The sequence below is a fragment of the Sebastes fasciatus genome, chromosome 1, assembly GCF_043250625.1.
Source record: "Sebastes fasciatus isolate fSebFas1 chromosome 1, fSebFas1.pri, whole genome shotgun sequence".
NCBI classification, from domain to species: domain Eukaryota; kingdom Metazoa; phylum Chordata; class Actinopteri; order Perciformes; family Sebastidae; genus Sebastes; species Sebastes fasciatus.
Genome location: NC_133795.1, coordinates 22,410,734 through 22,434,400, shown reverse-complemented (window position 1 = coordinate 22,434,400; position 23,667 = coordinate 22,410,734). Strand labels below are relative to the sequence as shown.

The following is a 23,667-nucleotide window of genomic DNA, read 5'->3' as shown; positions in this document are numbered from 1 at the left end:
TTTAAATGTGATCTACGATATCCACAGCATTAATATAGCAGCAAACAACTATTAGCTACTGTATGTTAAGATATAGAGGAGTAATGTCTACCTGAGCAGAGAATGAAGTCGCTCTTCCTCTGTGTATGTTGTAATTCAAGCTTCTCCCTCCCCCGGTTAGTTGATAGCTGTACGGAGGCAATAGAAAACTGTTCAATTCAAAGACCAGCTGCTGAGAACACCTGCACAGATGTAAGTGATGTCTCAGATGTAAGTGATGTCTCTGGGTCAAATTTCAGTTAATATAATCTTCATAGAATCAAAATATGATTGATTAATGAAATCAATCAGAACTTAATTATAGACAATCTTTGTAGAGACAATATGGAGGAAATGACTCCATCACAGGCTTACATATCAGTGATGCCACCCACCATTACAATCCACATACTGTATGACAATAACTTTCTCCAGCCAGACTTCATCATCATTGTTTTTAAGTCTATGCATCTGTGTCTCTATAGAGTGCAGCTGGAGAGAGTGGTGTGAAGCTAAATCAGACAGATTTATTAATAGCTGAAGAATGTTTCTGCTCCCCGCGTGTTAGCATTAGCCGTGTGGAAACCTGCCAAATACAGCTTTATACAGTCGCCCTCTGTGTGCCAGCCAAGCACCTGTATTTACACATTAGACCAAATCTGTGTCCTTTGAAAACTTGGTTCAATGTTATTTTTCATTACTGTAGGTGTGAACCTGAAAACTCAAAAGAAGAGTTTGATGAATTTTTTCCTTTTGAGATTTGCAGTTTAAAAGTCAGATAATTAATACAGTAATATCATTCTCATAAGTTTAAACAAAAAAAAGGTGGATGCAGTGTCTTTTAAATTGTTGCAATCTGAGCTCCCTTCGTCCACATCCATTACATTTTATGTAAAAATTAAATAAATCACAGACTATATAAGAAGGGGGCGTAGTCACCGTGACGTCACTCATTGGTTTGTGGACTACGGTTTTGAAGCCTTCAGTTCGTTGGTTTTTGGAACCAGAAGTGACAAGAGATGGTGGAGCTCATACAACTGAACGCTGAATAAGACATTTTTAGGTGACCAAAATGTTACAATAAGGGATGCACCGATACCGATACTGGATCGGATATCGGGCCGATATTGACTCAAATAGCTGGATCGTATAACGGTGACAATGGGGTCGATCTATTAAATTCAATTCTATGTTTAAATACTATATACATTATATTCTGTAATTTTAATTCCTGTGTAAGTTTGTAAGTTTTGACCAATTTGTTGCTGCATGAAACAGGTTCACGCTTGAATAATAATTCCAGCTTATTGATTAAACACTGGTATCGGATCGGTACTTTGTATCAGCCGATACCCAAAGCCCAGGTATCGCTATCGGTATCGGTATCGGAACTAAAAAAGTCAGATCGGTGCATCCCTTATGTTACAATTAACTTTCATGAACTGAAAACACACTGTGAAAGAGTTAAAGTTGTAAGATGAACACACGGACAACTCCCAGACCGGTCAACGCCGTGGTAGCAACCATCAATCACAAGGTCTATTTTACTCTAAATGGGACCATAATTTACTAAATGAACATTATGCTGAATTGAAGAAGACTTGAAACTAGCGATTGAGACCATAAACTCATGTTTACAATGTTTACTGAGGTAATAAATCAAGTGAGAAGTAGGGTCATTTTCTCATAGACTTCTATACAATCAGACTTGTTTTTGCAACCAGAGGAGTCGCCCCCTGCTGAGGCTGGGTCCTTACCGCAGCATCCCGGGGTTCGAATCCGACCCATAAAAAAATCTTTTAAAAAAAATAGAAAGAATTCAAGTTTAAGGCACTTTTCAGACCCGGAGGTTGCCGCCTGAAAAAAAATAAAAGCAGTAACAGACTGAAAAAATACCCAACTGTTTGTGAACACACCCATATTATATGTTGTTTCCCATCTAATGCGAAACACCTGCTGTGACATCACTGATGGGGGTGTGGCCAGAGATGTTTAAAAACATGCAGCAGCTTTCTGCTTCTGTGTGAATCAGTGTGGTGTTCACATATTTCACATCAATGCTGTTAATGGAGAACAACACAAAAAGATCCAATTCACAAGTTAGAGCAAGTTGTGAATTAGAATTATAACTTATTTATTTATTATATCTCACAGTTCCAGTTCGGTACAGGAAACAACTTATTCTTCTATCTGGTGAAATATAATCCTACCAGGCAAAAATATGACAGTGGAATTAGGAAATCAAACCCGTAGCTGTTACACCTTTAAAGTGTTTCAGGTTTAACCACCACAGTTAACCTCCAGTCACTGTTTTGTTCATGACAATAGCTCTCCTTTGTTTCACTTATCAGTCTGTTATCACCTGCCATATTTCCTTAAAACACCCACACTCTCACACACACACTCATCGTCAAGTGGCTAGAGAGGGTGTTTCATTTTCAGAACAATTGCGCTCTCCCAGGTGAGTGGAGCTTTTGCATGACAGCTTGTAGATTGAAGAGAACAATGTTAACCCCGCCCCCTCGTGCGATGCCGGGTTAGTTATCCAGTACACCTTTAGCCTCACAGACCATAAAGGCAGTGAAGAGCTATAGCTGCAGCAGAGAGGGGGGGGGGCTTGTTTCCTCACAGTCAGTGCCAGGAGGGGTGGAGCCACAGTAAGTTGCACAAGTTAAAGGAAGAAAATCAGCTGCTTGGCTCAGAGGAGGAGCAAATAGTAGAAAGAAAGAAAGTTTGTGTTGTGGGATGACTTGACTCACGCTGTGGAAAAGTAGAGAGGAATCAGCTGCTCGGTCTGAATCTAGGAGAGAAAATTAAGTTAGAAGGAAGGGTCCATTGTCTCACAGGAGTAGCTGAGTCAGGCTGAGATAGAGGCCCAACAGTGAACTTTGTCCTGTTTCAAATCATCACCTGACACACAACGGAAGAAGACCTGGCAGGTAACGTCTCTGTTGTCCAGAATCTGAACCAGGATTTTTAAGGCTTAGACATTCCTGATCAGCTGCTGGTTGTTCATCAAGCTTCAGATTTGTTTTTACAACACAATGTGAGGCTCCAACTGTTAAAGGGGCACCAAGGGATCCATGTGCTGTCATAAAATGAAGCTGGAAGTCTGAAGTGATTGACATTCGCTAGAGAACGAACAACACAGCTTGTTTCTTGTGTACAGAAGACTGTTGGGTTTATTCATGCTGTCTGCAGATGAAAACATGTGTCCAAACCAGAAGCAGAAGCTGTGTTGACAGAATCTTTTACTCCTTTGTTGTTTCTGATATACAGTAGTCATATACAGTCTCTCTCTGTACAAAGAAGCTGTTCATTTAAATATAAATGAAATATATAATATTAAATTTAGATTTTATATCTGGAACCATTATGTAGAAGAATAAGTGAAGAAGAGAACGAAGCTGACGAGACATTTGATGTCGGCTTTTGGACAGTTTTTTGTCACTCTGTGCTACCGACATATTTCAGTCAATGCTAAATATGTGGGGCAGGTCAAAATGTTACCCATGGCAGCTTCATGAGTCCTCCACGACAGGTCTGAGTTGTGGTGTGACTATAAGTGGTAGAAATATCTGAGCAGGGCACAGATGGAAACTACTGTCAGTGTTTTCCATCATCAGTCTCTGCTGGACCGCATGCAAAACACTGAACTAGATCTGATGTGGATGACTGATTCCTGTGGACCGGCTGCACTTTGTGTGTGTGTGTGTAGGCACAGTTGATGTTCTTGTGAGCCTTAGTTGAAGAGCTGTGAATTTAGGTCATGTTATGCCGTGGGTTTTTTCCATCTTTTTAAAATGTGTTATTTTGGAGCAGTGCTGGTCTTTGCAGTCAGTGTTTGATGAGGACAGAAAATGAGTGATTCACTTAATGCAGATAGTCTGCTGTAAACACCTGCTGTAGAGCTTTGACTTCACGACACCCAGAAGTTTAAGCTTCCATGCAACAAAGGTCGTGAACAGGAGGCGTTGTGGTTGAGGTCTTAAACCCCTAGGCTACAAGGATGCCCCAGCATATTGCAGTTATTGTCTGTGACACAACCGTTCACTTCTCTCGCCTATCAAACAGCACATGACAACACCAATGTCGCGTTCACACCAAGAGCTAAGCAAATTTTCGCCTCGCTTTACTCGCACGAGTTGGACCGTCGGGATCATTTATGTTCATTCACGTAACTCGCTGTAGACGCGCCGGAGAGGGGAAAGACAACAATTTTTCTTTTCCGCCATTTCCGTCATCAACCAAAGCTACAGTCTCCCCTGTGTTTTCTTGCCGCGGTCGGGGGGCTGGAGCAGGAAGAGTTAACACTGTTGGCAAGTGTACCGTGTAGTTTGTGCATGCGCGAGCGTGCATGGGACACCGACCCGCAATGATTTATACGAGTGTAAGTGTAAGAAGTTACAAACAGTACCTTTACAAATTGCAATACATATCGAATCGGTACCAATGTGTCGTGATGGTATTGAATCGGGAGATAGATGTATCGTCCCAGCCCTAATCATTAGGATACATTGTCTGGGAATCGTGAAATCTGGAACCACAGGCAGACCTACAATGCCATCTCTAGAGCCATGCCACTAAAAATGATGAGGTCCCACTATCGCCTTATTAAATGACGTATATCTGAAACATCCCTGTTTATAAAACCTCTTGAGTTCAGGTTATGTGAAGTTTCATGTTGTCAAATTCCTACTGTGAAAAATGGCGATGAATTATGAACTGGCAAAAAAAAATCTCATGGATATGGGCCTCCTGCTGTGATGATTCAGTTTGAGTGACAGAACTGCTGCAGGCAGCAGTGATGAATAAGACAACATTATGCACAGTGATTGCCGCGGCGATAACAAATTAAAGTGTGACAGGTCGCTGTGACTGAATGAATGTAGCAGAGTCAAAGAAGAGTTTATTTCTTACCTTGTGTGTACAATTACAACCAGTTTGTATGTCCAGTTTTTAGTAACCCCTTTGCAAAGTATACTGCATGTAATTACGCTTTTTGTAACATTTAGCAGCTCACAGAGACGTATTAAAGAAGACTAGATAAAAGATTCAAAAGGTCTAGTTTCTTCTCAGACAGTGAAGTTTGTAAGACGACACGTAAAGGAGGATTATTTCCTTGTGGATATTTGCAATTCTCCCCGAGAGTCAGGTGATCGACGTGCAGCAGAGCTCAATGTAATGCAGCTCTGAAAACACTGAACTCAGCACAGTGAAATCAGTCTCTGGTGTTTCCTGTGATGGATGATGTTGCTCTGTGGAAGTTAATTGTCACAGTGAAGTAGAACAGTCCCAGCAGAAACCCTGATCTCTGCAGAGAACCTGCACTGTTGCTGCTAAATGTTGTAAGTCCTTTTTTAAATTGTTGGCTTAGTCTTTGAGGTGTCTTTTATCCAAATCACTTACCTAAGCTTTGTCCTGGTGTACAAAGCAGCAATCACTAATGAAAATACTTTTACAACACCACCATTTTATTTTTCTGCGTCTGCCTGTTTAGATTCATATAAACTGACAAGGGTTTTATTACTAGCAAACTTTTTTAATACTTTTGTTTTACTTTACTACCTTTAGTTGAGTTTGTCACTTTCTTGGTCTCCCCCGATTGTTCCTAAAGTAGAAACATTATATGAAATTGTTAAATCCATCACTGTTTGTGTGTGAAGTTTTGTATGTAGCAACTACCAGCTACTGTCAAACCAGTGATTTACTAAATCTAGTTGCATTGTTACAACTTAAGGAATGTCTTAGTGAGTAAAGACCTTTAGTAAAGTGTAAATCAGTAGCATATTTTCCAAAAATAAAGTTCTAAGGGGCCGAGGCAAAAATCACCTGACAACCGTAGTGTGTGTGCAAATGTGTTTCAGAACTAATAGTCTTATTTAGTGTAGTATTATTGGCATAATGTTTTGTAATCTCATGTATATTGTGTTCTTTTGTGAAATATAGTTTAATGGTACTCACCAGTTTATAAGTATATCTTAAAACCTTTGATGACACTTTGTCTGAGAGTGGAGCCTAAATGCTGGAACTCTTATTATGTACTAGTTCATTATTATTAAATGGCATTTTGATCAACTCTCAGGTCAGATATGTTGACAATATGCCATATAACCTCTTTTACCAACAAGTTTATGTTTTTATATACTGTATATATGTGTGTGTGTGTGTATATACTTTCTGTATATATGTTAGCTAGAGATGCACTGGCTGATTCTGTTTTTTTTGTTTTAAGTCTCACCTGACTCTATGTGCCTCAGGGTTTCCTCTAAATAGACTGGTGACCTGTCCAGGGCGTACCTCACCTCTCACCCAGTGTGAGCTGGGAGCCCCCTGTGGTCTTGCAAAAGTTAAACAATTATTGTTGAATGGTGGAAAATATGAAATCAAAAGTACTATTTTGTTATTAATTGATTAATTAAGTATTTGAAATATTTGAATATGAATCTCTTATGTTGTGGCAACTTTTCTCTTGTAGAATAACACATTTTCAACATATTATACTTGTATTATGACTTTCCAGAGAGAGGGTGGTGGTGGTGGTGGTGGTATGTCCTCATAGTTGTTTGAAGGAGCTGCTGCCGTCTCCACCTCTCCTGCTGGTTGGTAGTTACACATTAACAGAGTCGGCTTACATTTTGCCCAGAGTCAAGTTTATCTTCATTCCTGAACTTTGACTGTTTCCAGGTAAATTCTTGATTACCTTCACCCCCACTAAAACAAACCTGCATGGCCTTGTGTTGCTGTTAGATACAATGCCTTGAATAAATAGCTCCACTGAATGGCAGAGGAGGCCACGTTCATGAAGGGCAGAAACTGAAGCTGGCCTATTTTCCCCATACTGTCACTCAGTGTTGACTCAGTGTTGATTTACTGCTCATGTAATCGTAACTCATAACTGTGTCCATTTGATTGATACAACATCTCATAGTGACCATATTAATACACATAACAAAACAGGACAATCTGTGTTATGTCATATTAAACACCTGGCCTGTGGTACAGCACCGTGCCTGTGATGAAACAAGCCACCTTGTGGTTGAAAAACGTTTTATATTGTATATCGATTTGTGATGGATTTGGTTCAGATCTTTGATTTTAAAATGGACATAGGATGAAGGCAAACATTGTATGACTTGTCATTCGTAACACTGACTACAGGCTCATTCTGTATTTCTGAAAACTGGCTTCAGGCTGCTCCGTACGAGTGACCTGTGACATCGCTCATTGACTTTAAAGCTGGTGTAGTTTGGTCGGAGCAAACATGATTCAAAACAGTCACTATATCCTGTCTGTAGTGCATGAGACAGGTAATCTGAAAAAGATCTTGTGTCTCGGTGTCCTCCGGTGTCCTCCGTTACTCCTAATGGCATCGGCAAGATTTCACAGACCGGAGGAAAACAACCAATCAGAGCCGAGCTGGAGCCTGCCGTCTCTGAGCAGCTGTCAATCACTCGGAAACTCTGAACAAACGGTCAAACTAGGCAGCGCTGATCAAATATGAATCAATATTCTGTTACTGTAATGCCTATTACTAATCTCAAATGTTTTCAGAAACATCTAGTAGTGTACTGTTTAGCTGTAAAATTAAAAAGTTTGTGACCCAGCAGCCATGTTGAGATCAGTTGAGGAAATACCAAGCACCGCCCACCAGCCAGAGCAAACATTCTCATTTTACAGCTAAACAGTACACTACAAGATGTTTCTGACAACATTTCAGGTGGGAAATAGGCATTACACTAACAGAATATTGATTCATATTTCAACCAATAGGAACGCTCTCTCTCTGAAATGACCTGTGATTGGCCAAAGTCTCCCGTCACGGGCTAGATTTTTTAAAGCCTGAAAACAGAGCCATGAGGAGGTGCAGAAGTCTGGTTTTCTCTCAGAACACTTGAATTACAATATGCTGAAAGGTTATTATGGAATTTTTGCCCATTGACACCAAAAATATTCTGCCTACTGCAGGTTTAATGCTTGACTGACGGTGTTTGATGTTCAGCCACTTCCACACAACAACCTCAACACACTGATTTAACACAGTTAACAGCCACTGCAGTGTTTATCTGCCTGTCCCTTTTGAGGCTGTAGTTTAACTGTTGTTAAGTCATCTCCAGGCTCTAATTGAAGCTGATATTGAGTCTTGGAGTTAAACTACTTCATTAATCAATTCGCTACCAGGAAAAAAATCAATAAACTAGATAAGATGAGGTTTGTATTTAACGAGGAGGTACAAGCACGAGTGTCACAAGACCTTCAAGAGACACTTTTTTCTTTCTTCTGTCGCCGTGGTTACTCCACGTGTCTTCCCTCCTTGCTGTTTCCATGGTGACAAACCTGTTTTCTCCTCGTCTCTTCCTCTTTCAGTGTCATCCAGGCTCCGTCACCACTACCTGTAGACAAGGTAAGAACAGAATTGTGTGTGTTGTCGTCGTCCTGTCCTGTGTGCAAGTTGTTTGTCTGTGTCTCAGATTTACATGTATGCATGCTCCTCAGTCACAGAGCCGAGTTTGTGTGTGTGTTGGCTAGTTTTCACACACATAAGTAGTCTTTGCGCACACACACACACACACAAGACACACACAGACACACACAAACACACACACACACACAGAGTGGAGTAGTCAGCTGATAGAGGAATGCAGGGATTGCTGCCAGTTTCTGCCGCCGCACTACAGAAGTCATTCATCTGGTTCAGGGAGCAACGTTTTTTTCCCATCGTTCACCTATGTGTCTTTAGGTGTCTTTAAGACTATTTAAAGTTCAATCAAATAGCTTTTCTGTCTGTTACATGTATCATTTTTTTGGTTTCATGATGGCGCCCACTTGTTCTGCATTAATTTGATGGAATAATGATCCAGTAATCGTCTCCAGTATCCGTTCTATCACAGGCAGAGCAGATGGTCACACTGAGCTAGACAGCAGCCTGCTATACAACACAAGAGCCACAGACTCTGAACAACAACCCACGTTAGCTTTCCTGCGAAAGTCTCCTTCTTACCTGACTTATTGTACAAACATGAACACACATCTTGTTCTGCACCATAGCTTGTTGAACGAGCGATCAAACAAACATTCACCGGGGAAAAAGTGCACCGCTAACGTCAGTTTGCAGGCTATATAGCTAAATAGCTGTTCACTCAGCTGCAGCACATTAAACAGCATCCAAATGTACCTGTACAATAATAATAAAAAAAACATGTTAAAAGCACTTTTCTTTATTTACAAAATTACAGATATATTGATATCAGATTAAACTCCCAAATATTAGGGTGGGGCGATATGGCTTATAAATAATATAAATATTTTTAGGCTATATTGTTATATACAGTACATCTCAATATTGTCTCTAAAATAACATAACCGTTTGATTTAACCCTTTGATGTGTGCGAAGAATTGTATGATTGAATGTTTTCCCATGGTCTAGTGTTAAAAAAGTTAACAAATCGCAATAAATCATAATATCGAATCGCAATACATGTAGAATAGCAATACTTAAAAATCGCAATACATATCGAATCGGCACCCAAGTATCGTGATAGTATCAAATTGGGAGATGGGTGTATTGTCCTAGCCCTAGTCTATAGTAATCAGGCTATAGTTGTTGTTAATTAAATTTGTCACATGCTACTTTACCAATCAGGATAGAGCTGAAGGATCTCAGTGTATAAAGAGGGACTTCATCAGACCACACTTGACTAAACCAATGAATCACACCTTCCTGTCCCACACCATACCAAGTCCATCCAACACATGGAACACAGAACCATACCATACTGCAGTATTTCAAATGAATCCTGCAATGCAAAACCTAATCATGCCACAACACATTGTACAACATGTTGTATTGTACTGTATCATTTTATATCGTACGATACAGTGCCAGGCTAATTGTTAAAAGTCCATACTGCACCTTAACACACTGTATATGTACCATGTTAGCTTTCTGTTAGCTGCCTCGCCCTGTTCTGTGTTTCCCTGCAACAGTGAGAACAACAGGGCCTCAGTGTAACCTGTCTGAGGAATGTAGGCTCGAGCTGACGATGTGTGTGTGTGTGTGTGTGTGTGTGCATGAGTGTGCATGAGTGTGTCAGGGAGGAGCTGTGATTAGATTTGAACCACTTCTCTAACATAATTAAGTGTTAAAGCAGGATCCTTGCACCTCCCGGGTCCCAAAAGACAGACATACACACAATGAATCACACATTCAGAAACACACACAGACACAGACTTAAAGTGGAAATGTACTGCATGCACAGAGAGAATGTGTGGTTTTTGGAGAGGACTACATGTAGCAGTGGCTTCACCCCAAATGGGTCATGATGCACCTGCTTTTACTGCCATCAGGCTTTTTTAACATTTAGATCAGGTGAGAAATAGTTCTTTCATTTTTGGAAAAATGCTTTAATGTTAAGATAGACATTAAACTCATGTACTGTACTCTGTTGAGTACAGTACATACTAGTTGGAGTCAGGACTGGCTTAGTTTAGCATAAAGACTGGAAAAAGGGGGAAACAGTTAGCCTGGCTCTGTCATAAGTTAAAAAAATACAACTGCCAAAACATCTAATGTGTTGTGGAGTGCTGTGCTTAAACTATTGTTGATTTATTCCTTTAAGATGAACACATGAGTGGGACAGATGACTGCTGTGTGTGTAGTCTTGTAAGACAAGCTCACTGTTCCACCAGTTTGATCATTGGTAGTTGTAGTTTTTAAGGCTTCTGACTTTAGTGCTGGAGATTCAGGGCCCATCCCCGGCGCTCCTGAGTTATGATCAGAATACCTAGGCAGTGAGTGTGTGTGTGAGATCTGTATGCATCCATATATCTCTTCCCTGGTTTGTGTCAGACTGTCTGTGCTCCTGTCATCTGTGTGTGCAGCATAAGCGTTAGATCTCTGTGGGTTTTCATCTGTTTGTCCACCAGCTGATTGAACTCCAGACAACTGTCAGTACGTTACCATGTTGTGTGTATGTGTGTGTGTTTTCTAGGTTGCCGCCAACACTCCCAGTATGTATTCTCAGGAACTGTTCCAGCTCTCCCAGTATCTACAGGTAACACACTGACACCTACTGGCCATTGTGTGGAACTACACTAAAGATAATGAGGCAGTAAATCTGAGGAGGAGTTGCACGTACAAGTCGATTCATGTTATAACACAGTTTTAGTGTTAATCACGCAACCTTACCTGCTGTGAACAGTTTCAGTGCGGAGAGAAGGAAGAGGAGGACAGGAACTCTGCAGTGTTTCTTTGTTTCATTAATCAGAACTGACATAATTATATAGCGCAAAGCATATATTATCCATTTCTCATCAGAAAGTCATACTGATAAAAATATAAGAATAATGTGTAGTTTTATATACATCTTATTTACTTATTTTACTTTCTCTATTTATCTGTACTCTATCTGTCCTTGTACTGCTGCAGCTATTGAATTTCCCCTCTGGGGATCAATAAAGGTTTATATTATCTTATATTTAGAAAGAGGAATAAAAAAAAAAGAAACCTTGTTCTCTTCAATATTAATGTCCCTGTTGCTGTTGTTCCTTCTGATTGATTTATTTTTCTTATTTGAGTCATTGATTGCCCACCTCTCTCTCTTTCTGCCAGGAGGCCTTACACAGAGAGCAGATGTTGGAGCAGAAGCTTGCCACTCTGCAGCGTCTGTTAGCCAACACTCAGGAGGCCTCAGAGAGCAGCTGGCAGGTAGGAAATACCATTATCATTCTTTTTTGCTCCTGTACTGTAACACAGAGAAGTACAAATGACATGATGCATCTTCTGAGTTGTAACTCAGTTGTCAAATCGGCCGACGCTACAACCGTTGAGCATCCATATACTGACATTTATGTAAAATATATTCAAACGGCCCCCGATGGAGCTGACCATGGATGTATAAAGAGAACGGAGCTGATGGGAGAGCTAGCGACGGACTTGGCGAAGTTAGCGGAAGTATAACACGTGTGACTACGTCTGGTTTTCAAAATAAGGTGTTAACAAAGGGAACTGTGTATACAAAATACATATATGGAAATAAGATAAATCCGATTATATTCACCAGAATTATTAAACATGTTGGGCTACGTGTCCCTTATAAATTAAAAAGAAAATACCACTAATTTGCGGGAGAAATGTTTTTATTCTTTGATTTTTGCAATGCTGGAAAAAATTTAATAATTAATTCCTGACAATAACTGATATGTTTCACTTCAGGACATATCTGACTATATAAAGACACAAAATCAAACACTTTTTCTCTATTAATTTAGATATTTTCCAGGGTTAAAGTCCCTCGAAGTATGATTCAACTTTTTCCCATGGTCTATAGTGTTAAAAAAGTAAACGGAATAAATCGTAATATGAAATCGAAGTACTTGTAGAATCGCAATACATATCAAATTGGCACCCAAGTATCGTGATATTGTCCTAACCCTACTGTAAATTGTGTGTGGATCCTCACCAGGCTCTGATTGATGAAGACCGTCTGCTGTCCAGACTGGAGGTGATGGGCAGTCAGCTACAGGCTCACTCTAAGGTAATAAACACACTCGTATGGCAGAGTATCTCATGATAGAAATACCAAATTCTCCTGCAATAAATGGATCAACTCAGTCAATTATTACAATTAAGTCAACATTATCATCCACTTAAACAAAATCCTCTCCTCTTCTCTGACAGTCCCAGACGGAGGACGGGATCCGTAAGGAGCTCTTGGCTCTTCAGGAGGACAAACACAACTACGAGACGACGGCGAAGGAGTCTCTGAGGAGAGTCCTGCAGGAGAAGATCGAGGTGGTCAGGAAGCTGTCAGAGGTGGAGGTAGGACACACACATATACATACTATGCACACTCTATCATGATCATTTGTCATTTTGAGGCATCGGGCTCATTGTTTTGTTTCTGCTGTCCTGCAGCGCTCGCTCAGTAACACGGAGGATGAGTGCACCCACCTGAAGGAGATGTCGGAGAGGGGCCAGGAGGAGCTGAGGGAGCTCGCCAACAAGTACAACGCCGCCGTCAACGAGATCAAAGAGCTCACTGAGAAGATTAAGGTACCTGGTCTGACACTGGAACATAGGTGTGTGATGTTACTCTAAAGTCCCGTTTCCACCGCAGGAACTTTTCCCTTGGAACCAAGAACCTTTTGAGGAACTTAGTGCGTTACGACCGCAGGGTCCAGGGTTTAACTTAAGTTCCAGAGACATTTTCCAGGGCCTATTTACCCCGAAAAAATGCCCTGGTCGGGGGGTAGTACTTTCTGAAAGTTCTGTAACTTTCGGGGTGGAGTTTGCAGGGATGAACGTCGCTGATTGGTGAAACACACACACAGCACCGCTGCTTCAACTGTACCGCTTCATTCATAAAACAAGGAAGTACTTTTCTCTTTGTTTAATAACATTATAAGTAAAGTTATGCTTTGCTGTCGACTTCAGGACTTAAAAAAAGAAAATAAGACAGAGAGAAAAAGAGAGAGAGGGATCGTGCAAGCAGGTTGAGAGGGAGAGATGTAGCGCGGCGGTGCTGTAAATGAGAGAAAGAAAAGTTATTTTCTGATTGTGTCACGCTGTTAATGTCTTAAGCACAAATAAATAACCATCAAACACTCAACAGATGATTTACTGTGGAGACAGACGCTCTTAATTTCATTTTTCTCCGCTGCATTCCATTCATTAAATCCAACCTGTATTTGATAACTAACAAACAATAAATACAAATAAATGCGATGGCATCCGTAAGTGTTGCATTACCACCATCTGCTGGACTGTCCCTCGCCCCATCTATTCCAGCATTGCCATACTATGTGTGAAAAGGCGCAAGAAGGAAATGTTCCTGAATGTAGTGCAGGTGTGAATAGTGAAAAACACTAGCCGTGCCTGAAAGGTTATCCCAGTAATTTACCGGGAACTATGTGTGAAAAAGGCTTAAATGATGTGGGATTTAATTTCCCTGCAATAATATTTGATTTAATACTGTTAATATATTACATTTTGCAAATTGTTTGGAGCAAAATATGATTTATACACTGTTTAGTGCTTGCTTTTATTATAGCCTAATTGTTTTTTAATAGTTTTCATTTTTCCTTTCTCATCCTTTCTGTCCTTTTCCGCCCTTCTGACTTTGAATTCTGTCCTCCTGTCTCGCCTCATGTCTCCTCTAATCCTCTCCCTCCTCTACCACTCACCTTTTTCTATTTACTTGCTCCTCACGCCCCTTTTCTCCTCCCTTATTCCCCTTTCCTGGTTTGTCTTCTTCACTATTCCATCCCCCTCCTCCACCTCCTCTCCTCCTCCAGGCGGCGGAGGGCCGGCAGGAGGAGCTGACCCAGCGGGGAGCGACGGAGAAGAGGGAGTTGGAGATGCGGATCGAGGAGATGGAGGAGAAGGAGCAGGTTCTCCAGGCTCGCATCGAAGCTCTGCAGGCCGACAACGACTTCACTAACGAGAGGCTCGCCGCACTGCAGGGTACACACACACACACACACACACACACACACACACACACACACACACACACACAGTCCTGTCCTAACGTTTAACAAACTGACACTGCACCCTGCAAGCCAATCACTTTAACACAAGAGTCACGTCATGTCTTTGACCAATCATGGGGCTCAGCTGGGACTTCCTGTCGGTCAACGCTTCTCTCTGCTGTTGTTGTTATTGTTGTTTACAGTGCGGTTAGAACAGCTACAAGAGAAAAGCATTAAAGAAAACAACAGCCTGGGTGAGTGCACATGTCTCTGGTCTGCTCTGGGACACTCGTCCTCTCCGCCGCCGCTCGTCTCTCTGTTGCCGCTCACTTCACTTCCTCCTCCTGCACTGATAATGCATGACAAGTTCCTGCATGTTGTGCACTTAACTTCCTGTTGCTCGCTCCTCTCTTCGCGCTCATTGTTCATCCGTCTCTCTGATTGTCACAGTGGAAGTCTGGCTCTTCTTCTTCTTCTGTTTTGGTCTTGTTTATGGTAGCTTGGTGTCCAGCCCTCAGGTGTCCTCTGGTAGTTTAAGGGGACATGTGATGTTGATTCAGGCTCAAGTCGAGATATTTGTCTGATGTACGGTCCACATAAGCCCTCGGTACATTTCTGTTAAGATCTTAAACCATTCAGAGAGAACCAAATGTCACTTTTTCCTGATTTACATTCAGAAACCTAAAACACAGTCACAGTGGCAACAGACTGTTACAGCAGGTCTGCTGCTGTTGGCAAGATAAATCATCAGTCCACCTTAAATATAAGTTATTCAAATGTTGAAATAACAACAAATAACTGTTTCACGTTTGAATCAGAATTACAAGCTTCATTCACCTGCATATAAGCATTCGTTTTGGAGCAGGTGTCGGTACAATCAAATAAAGATTGGTAACTGGAGATTAAAAACATACATAAATACCTATTAAGATTATATCCTAAACATATTTATACTCGAGACAACAATTTAAGAGTTAGAAAAAAATTATATAATGTCCAATAATAATATTTAACATTAACATGTACCATAAGGAAACATTTTTGATAAGAACAACTCAAATTAATAAATTAATTACGACCAAGATAGATAGGTAAAATATGTTGACCGAAAAATATCGTCCATACCAGTATATAGCTCGGGCTTAGATATATACAGTGTATATTTAAACAGTATATACACAAGTGAATTAACAGCTAAAGTAAGGTTTGTTAAAGACAGAATGAGTAGGATGTGTCTGTTGCGGTTTGTAAACACAACATTCAAAGTTGCGAGGTTTACGGAGCTCGCCAGCGGGTGAAAGCCAATCCCAGATTAACAAAAATATTTGCGTTTTTTTTGGCACTGTGTCCGCCTATTTCGTAGCTTCCTCTTGGATGCGTGCTTAAGATCTGGCACCTGGTTGCTAAATTTTTATAGAGGTTGACGCCCAGAAACGTCCCAAACACAACAAAAAAAGAAAAAATCCAGGCAGAGGGCTGCAGAGTCTCTTCAGATACAGACACCACCACACACGTCTAGTGGGTCAGAAGTGATGATTGAGAGGGATTATTTTAGTTTGAGTCGATCCATTTTTTTTAATGAAAATCCTACTCATTGTGCCTTTTTTAAATGCATTGTGCAAAGATACCAGATACGTTGAGGGATTATTGCAGTGCAGTGAAGCAATCTGTGAATCCAATAAAATGTGTGTAGTGGCGTATAGTGTTCAAATGTGCATAGTGTGTTGAAGTACAGGGAATGGGAAAAGATCAAGCCAGTGCAATGGATGATTTGGATAATCTGTACCAAAGTACCAAAGTGCGATCATTCAGTGCAGGTGTTGTCGTTTAAATACAGTATCCTAATGTTTCACCACTAGCTGTAATTATAGTCAAGTCTTGTTCATCCTGTGCAATGATGCACACAGCATACAGATGTCTTGTTCTGGGACTTTTGGACAGGACACCTGGCTGTACCACCCAGTTAGACATTTTTGGCCTCGTAGCATAGAAGTATTAAAATCACTCTCTGGCTGAAAACAATCTACTGATGTAGCTTGTTGAGATTTTTTATTTTGTATTCAACCTACAGTAATGGCTCAAATTGTGATAAAGCACAGATAAATTTCCCAAATTCAGTGTGTAAAACACGCCAAAGCCGCCAGGATCAACACCCGCCTGTACGAGGATCCAATCATGTGATCTTTGAATGACCGCAGCTGTCTCAGAGGAGGCGGCTTGTCTCAGGGACACGGTGGCACCGAACGAGCCTGAACAGGGCTTGTTGGGCTTTCTGGATAATCTGGGTTGTTTCCATGGTTGCCAAACTGTCCACTGCTTTGTTTTTCTTCTTCTGGGGAAAAAGAGCTTCTGGTCACTGATTGACTTCTTGGTGATTGAATGACAACACTGAATATGAATGCTGGAGGTGACTGTCTCACCGCTCACTCCGCCACAGTAGCCACTTTGTGAAGGAACCCCACCATCATTTGGACTCTTGCTCTGTTATGAACATGTGTTTGGCTGGTAAAGTTTCGACAAAATCGTGTTTGTATATATATATCTGATCTGGTCACATGACAGATGTCGACATTGTCTCCCACGGACCAGTAGAGGAGCCTGTCGAGGACAAACAGAGCCTGCAGACACCTGAGAGCCAGGAGGAAGACGAGGATGAGGAGGATACAGACACCGATGATGGTGCATTTGGTGAAGATGAAGATGTTAACGGAAGTCAGTTTGATTATCATAATAATAGACAGCTTCATTTATATATAGAACTGTTCTTTAGCGGGTTTTGCTTTACAAAATAAAAGTAAACAGTCCGACATAATACAGAACAATAGAGTGCTGCAGGAATGAATCCTAAAACCCAGAAATGAGTTAGCATTTTAGCACTTCCAGTTCCCTCTTCTCAAAGTCAATGTTTTTTTTGAATGGGTTTTTAATTAGATGCCTTTAATAAGACCTGTGGTTAACACAAGCTGAAGAGATTTTATGGTCATGCGACCGTTTGTGTAGTTCGTTGATAGCCTAACGTTGGCTTTTACATCCGGCGATTGCATTTACGCATCAAAAATCATGAAGTGGTGTTCATTTGTGGAGATTATTTTACAGAACAAAACATGCAAGCATCATAAACGTTTGTTTGCCACAGAGTTTATTTTCTGCAATAACCAGGGTGATGCTGACTGCCGGGTTGGCCTACAAAAATACGTCATACCTGCAGCACTTTATTGAGAAGGAATCAAATGTAGATAACTTTAAAACATCTCAGAATATAATACTATTTCAAAAAAAATAAAATCAAACCTATAAAATTAGATTTTTATAAAAGTTAAAATATTGATTGTGTGAAGTGAGTCATTTACTGAAATGTTGATCTTTTTTTTTTTGAGTTTTCCGTATTTTCACAGTAAGGTTTATCAGAAATGCTGAATTAACTTTTGATCCAAAGCCTCATTTTAAGTTCACACTTAATGTGCATTAGGCAATATGATACGACAGTCTTGGATCATTGTCTACGAATTTACTTTTCTTTTCAATGCTTGTATAGCTTAAATGAGCCTAGTATAAAAAATGTAACACCACGCGTCAGAAGTGATTTTTCCTCTAGATTTAGTCTTCTAGTCTTCTTCATGTTGTGAGGTTCATGAAGAGGTTGAGTCTTTGGTTGATCTAGAAATCCTCTTCATTTTCTGCATAGATAATGTCAGGGGACTGCCCTCCAGTAAATCTGTGGTGTTGTTGAGTCCATTTTTTTGTTTTGTTTGAGACACTTTTGGATTTCACTCTTTGTTTTGGTCACATCTTGAGTTTCCATTCGGACTCTGGTTGCTGGAGTTGTGAGTTTGTGCTCTGATGCAGAAACTTGTAGTTGAGTTTAAACTGTTGGGGCTGGTGAATTCCACGTTGAAGTGAAAAGTCATTGAGAGACTTGGCTGTCTGTCTGCCTGTCCACATCCTGTCTTCTGTTACAGCGTTGTGGAATCTGTCCAGAAACACTGTATTATTCCTGCCATGTATGGCTTTGATTTCTGCCCTGCCCGTTTGTTTACCAAGCATCTCTCTGTCCATGTAGTTATCAATCTCTCTGTAACTCGTTAGTTCTGTCATGCTTTCTACCTGCTTGTATCTGTCTGTCTTCTCTCTGTCATGATTTCTGTCTTCAGCTCTTTTCTTTCTCGTCGTCTCTAATACAGGGTTGGGTATTGAGAGGAACCGAGTGTTCATTAAGAAAGATTGTTTTTGATTCTGCTCATCGATTCCAGAAAGTACAAATTTGACCTTCAGCTCTTCAATATACAACATAGCTAGCTAAAAATGCATCAACATGTGTGTATTGTCACAATATAGCAGACTAAAGTACTGGCGAGTCGTGAAACTACGGGAGCCCTGAAAGGCAAGTGCAAATTTTTGTTTTGGTGATCCATTTTTGAAGTCGGATCTGAAATTAGAAGAAAACACAAATGCTTTTAGTCTTATTTAGAACATGGGGTAGTGGTGCATGTCAGCCGCTTGTGGCCGAAATAAGTATTACAACAACAAACAAAAGACTTTTATTTTTTCACCTGCCAAAATTTTTTTCCACCTGTTTAACAGATGGAAAAACATTTAAGGATCTTTGATTATCCTGTCAAAACCTTTTTTTATACCTGCCTTTAAGTCATAAACACACGAGAGAAAACATTTTAGAAAGCGGATCAGCTAAATTTTTTTCACACTTGCCTCTCAGGGTTTCCATATGACACAGTAAATATTTAGTTGAAAATAATTTCAATAATTTCATGCAGGGAAGAAGTCCATTTAATATGTTGAAGTCATAATGCCTCTAAATCAGCTAATGATAGGACCAGAGAGAAAACAAGTGAACATTCAACTTATGCATCGTAAAATAGAGTATACACATTTTCTTTTTTTTTTATTTCATGTTTTACCAAAAATAATCCCAAAAAATGACAATTGTCAGGCTGCCTCTTTCTGCTTGTTAATACAGGGTGTTTGCCTCCAACATATTTTGTTTCTATTCTTAAATAATAAGATTCAATTAGATATGACATTGATGAGCAGAATCAATACAATCTGAAATAAATACCCAACTCCACTCTTGGTAGTCATTTTAGTAATGTCAGTGCTCTGTGTTTCTATCAGACAACTGTCATGTTAACAACAGCGGAGGAGACTCGACTAGAATCCAACAGTTGATTGAGTGTCCGCGTGAGTACTGTTTCCCATTCCTGCTGTATGCTGCCACACACACACACACACACACACACAGAAACACACACACTGATAGTTAACACGCCAGGAAAAGACAAAAAAATCTAAATTATAAGACGGTAAGTTAGTTTTATTTTACAGTTATAATTTATTTAAGTTAAATCAGAATAAGACTTTATTGCGAAATTTACTTATGAGATATTAAGTCAATTTTGAGATAATTAAAATTAGTAATTTTTACTTATTTCTCAAGTCATGTTTTCTTTTCTCATATTTCTGACTTAATAAGTAATGATTTTGTCTTAGTATCTCATCATGGTATTTACCCGGATTATTTTTATTTACATGCCTAACACATCTATTTCTTTGCTTTTCCTGGTGGAAATCTGCTTCCATACTTATATATACTACATACATACATATCTGATGCTCCAGAGGAAACTTCTTTGATGGAGCAGGTTGTGGATTAGTTGCTGTTAAACATCAAATTAAACCTGATACACTTCTGGTTGAAGAGTGTTTATAACTCAATCATGTACATATGGGAAGACATTTAACAGAAAAAGGATCCTCTGTCTGTCAAACAACAGAGAGAAGAAAGAGCCTCTGATGATCTGTCAAGTTTCTGGATATCATTCTCATTCTCAAAGACTCCATCTAGTTTCTAGAACTAGTTTCTTGACAGACCAGATGTTTTTTAAAAATATCTTTCCCTCTGGTTTTCTTTCATGATAAAGTCCAGTTGGTAGCTGGCAGCTCTAGATGGTAACTTTTTGTCCGTACACTTTGTTTCCGCACAGTGTAAAGAAAGTCATAACCGACATCTTTGATTTGAGTTGTACACATCAGTACAGTACGTCACAAGATGGGTGTTATGTTCTAAAGCCCAATATCAAAGAGCACAGAAGCAAAGAGACAAAAACTTTTTTGACAACAGTCGCTAGATGGTGCTGCGGTAGCGCTGACGCCATTTTGGACTGAAAACAATGAGTCTGTGGCCATGGATGTATAAAAAGACGTCTGGAAATCAGAGGATAATTTTTTTCGAGGTAAATCAACTTCCCAGTATGAACACTTAAATAGCCTCATTTAAATCATTATGTCCTAACAGTTGTTAAATTAGCTAATAGCTGAATCCAGAGTTATTTTCCTCGGCATAATGAACGTGCATCAGGTCCGCAGGACTGCACCGCCTTGCACGCTCATATGACATATCTGGTTCTGCTTCCTGCTAGCTCTATGCAGCTGTAATAATGGATATTCTGGCTGTAATGCATCACTTTTACTATCTTATAATACACCCATGGGCTGTATGCTGTGCGCCTGTACCGTGGTGGATGTGTTAACGTCTCTGTTCCCAAACAACCGGCTATCAGCCAGTAGCTAGTAGTGCTAGTAGCATGACATAAACAGAATTTAATTTAGTTGAAGGCTATTTACTAACACGCAGGGCAAAAGCACAGGACACAACCTCTTATACATCCATGCTCTGTGGGCTATTGGACATCGATTTTGGAGGTCGTTGATATGAAAAAGTTTGAGATTGCTCTCAAAATCTGCGTGCTGGATTTTTTTTCACTTCCATTTATGTCCATCGCTCACTTAATGCTCCTCTGGGAAGCAGCCGGGGAAAAAATTGATAAATAAGTAAGTAAGTAAATAGTTATAATAGTATACATATTTCGACAGTATACATAGTATACAGTAATCTTATTGTTCAACACAGGCCATTTCGGTAGAGACATTAAAATTATGACAATAGAACAGAAATAATTTAGTTTAACTTTGACTTTTCTTTACTTTTCCTACCTACCTCCAGTAGCATCTATCCATGCAGATATTTGTGGTTTTTATTTGTGCACGTTTGGAGATTTTTGCCTCCACCTCAACATGGAATGAACATGAATGGAATTTTGTTTGTGGTGCTGAATGCATAGACAAATTACACTTGAAAATCTCGAGAGCAGCATCTCTCTCTAGAAACAACGTCCCCATTATGCAGAATAATCTACAGACATCACTGTCAATAGATTGCATTAGAAACTATTTGAAACTTATTGCAGGGGGTTCATCCTGAGTAACCAGGAGAGACACTGCTAGATACGCCTAGGGCAAAGACATTTGTGATTTGAGTGAAATCACCCTTTAAACAAACACTGTACTGAACAATTAGAATTCTTTTTGAGTATATATAGTGTCACGTTGCTGTCTGAATTTCTTGTCTGGTAGTTACATGTTTTACTGGTGCTTTGGTAGTTTTAGTGGTATGTAGTGGTTGTAACGGTACCTCCGGCTGACCGGTTGGTTCTCAGTTTCTCACACACTTTTCTTTTTCTTTAGTTGATCTTCACATCTTTTGTTTCTGCATGCTGCCTTTTTTTTATAGATTTTCACCTGATTAGCTTAGGTTTCTATCTTCTTGTGTTTCTGTTGTCCTCCTCCTCTTTTGGTTCTTTCTTTTCCTCTGGTCGCCTTGGAGAGAATTTGTTCAACAGCTTCTCTAAGAAACACTTTGAATACCTTAAGCAGTTCAAGTATCTAGTTTGTGGAAAATGTCCTTGACTGCCTACATTTCTGATGTCAACCAGACATCAGCTGATGTTGAACTGTCATCTCTTTTCTTTGTTTGTTGGCTGCAGTGACGTATGTAACTGGCAGCTGATAGCAAGCAAGTGTTTCTGCAACACTACTGGCAGTCCCACTTGCTGCCGTTGTGGCTGGTCGCAGTAGACGTTGTAGAGGTTCTCCATCACCCTCTGTTGGTGCTAGACATTTTATAAGTGGATATTATTATAGGCTGAGATGTGTTTTGTGCTCTCTATTAACTCTGCTATTACTGTGGTGACACAGTCAAACTGAACGCAGTTTCACTGACACCGAAAATAATTATTTTCTTTGCGACTTGGAGAGCATATGGCTTTAGATGGATTAGGATGATTTCATAGAGATGAATCAGATTGAATTGAGTTGTGGATTTTGAAGTGTATTGTGGGAGCAGCTGATAATAGCACAACCAAGTATGTGTGTTTTTTTCAGATGAAAAGATATCTAGGCATCTGATCCTAACATTACATCGGTCCCTTTTTTTTTTCAATGACATTTCAACAACTTTATTTCAACATGTAGTAGGTTTTACAGGTTATCTTGGAATTATTTTTGCTGTACAAATGTGGCAAAAAAGGAAAAATCCTTTACATACATCAGTGTTATATCGCAGATATACAAGTGAGATGCCACAGAGGTGATGATGGCATGTTTACTTCAGTCTTTAACCTGGATTAGTCTGTATTTCACATGTTTTAGTCATTAATCTGATGCTCTTCTCCAGAGCAACTACACAGCTGTCAGGTTTTAGGTTACAACATAACTGTTATACAACAGTAGATGTACTTTTTCATGTAATACCTGCAGTAAAATTGTTTTATTTTAACACAAAACTATCTCAGTTAACTTGTCACAGATAAAAACAACAAGCACATTTATTCCCTTATTTGATTGACTTCAGTAGCTAAAGGGAAACTTTAGTTCAGTGAGATTCTACACTTAACATCTGTACTAACCAGCCACTAATCCAGCTGATAACTCGCCCTGAGTCAGTGTAAATGGCTGTATGATTGCTGGTTGTTGTTTACAGGATGTTAAGTTGGCAGAGTTCGGGATAGACTTGAAATGATTCAATTTCAAATTCTAAAACTAATTCAAACTGGCTTTATTGACTGATTCTCGTGGTTTTCTTTTTTTTTTCTCCCTCCAGCGGTCAAACAGCTGAAGGAGACTGTAAGTTCTTCAATCCACAAACTGGCCAACTTTGATGGTAAGAGCTCAACTAAGCTTCAAGTCTAGAGCACTTATCAATAATAATATATCTGTTGTCAGAGGCCTGGAGTAGTTCAGTCTGTGACCGACCATCAGAAATTAGAGAGAACACAAACTCTGAATCTGATGAAACGAGTGTAAAATCAAGAATATTCTATCAT

The 23,667-nt window shown here is 39.8% G+C and overlaps 1 protein-coding gene across 25 annotated transcripts in view; it reads left to right on the top strand.

Moving 5' to 3' along the window:
- Positions 1–23,667, top strand: part of slmapa (sarcolemma associated protein a) — a 71,361-nt gene that overhangs the window by 32,349 nt on the left and 15,345 nt on the right. For 3 of the 25 annotated variants that reach the window (XM_074637379.1, XM_074637387.1, XM_074637415.1), the window contains exons 5-15: positions 8,386–8,422; positions 11,011–11,073; positions 11,631–11,726; positions 12,484–12,555; positions 12,699–12,839; positions 12,936–13,073; positions 14,315–14,483; positions 14,695–14,745; positions 17,054–17,203; positions 19,622–19,687; positions 23,445–23,504. In XM_074637379.1, coding sequence (XP_074493480.1) covers positions 8,386–8,422; positions 11,011–11,073; positions 11,631–11,726; positions 12,484–12,555; positions 12,699–12,839; positions 12,936–13,073; positions 14,315–14,483; positions 14,695–14,745; positions 17,054–17,203; positions 19,622–19,687; positions 23,445–23,504 — 1,043 coding nt within the window. Of the gene's footprint in view, positions 1–2,683; positions 2,958–8,385; positions 8,423–11,010; positions 11,074–11,630; positions 11,727–12,483; positions 12,556–12,698; positions 12,840–12,935; positions 13,074–14,314; positions 14,484–14,694; positions 14,746–17,053; positions 17,204–19,621; positions 19,688–23,444; positions 23,505–23,667 lie in introns of those variants that run through there. The other 22 variants (XM_074637490.1, XM_074637578.1, XM_074637458.1 and 19 more) reach the window with 17 other exon arrangements.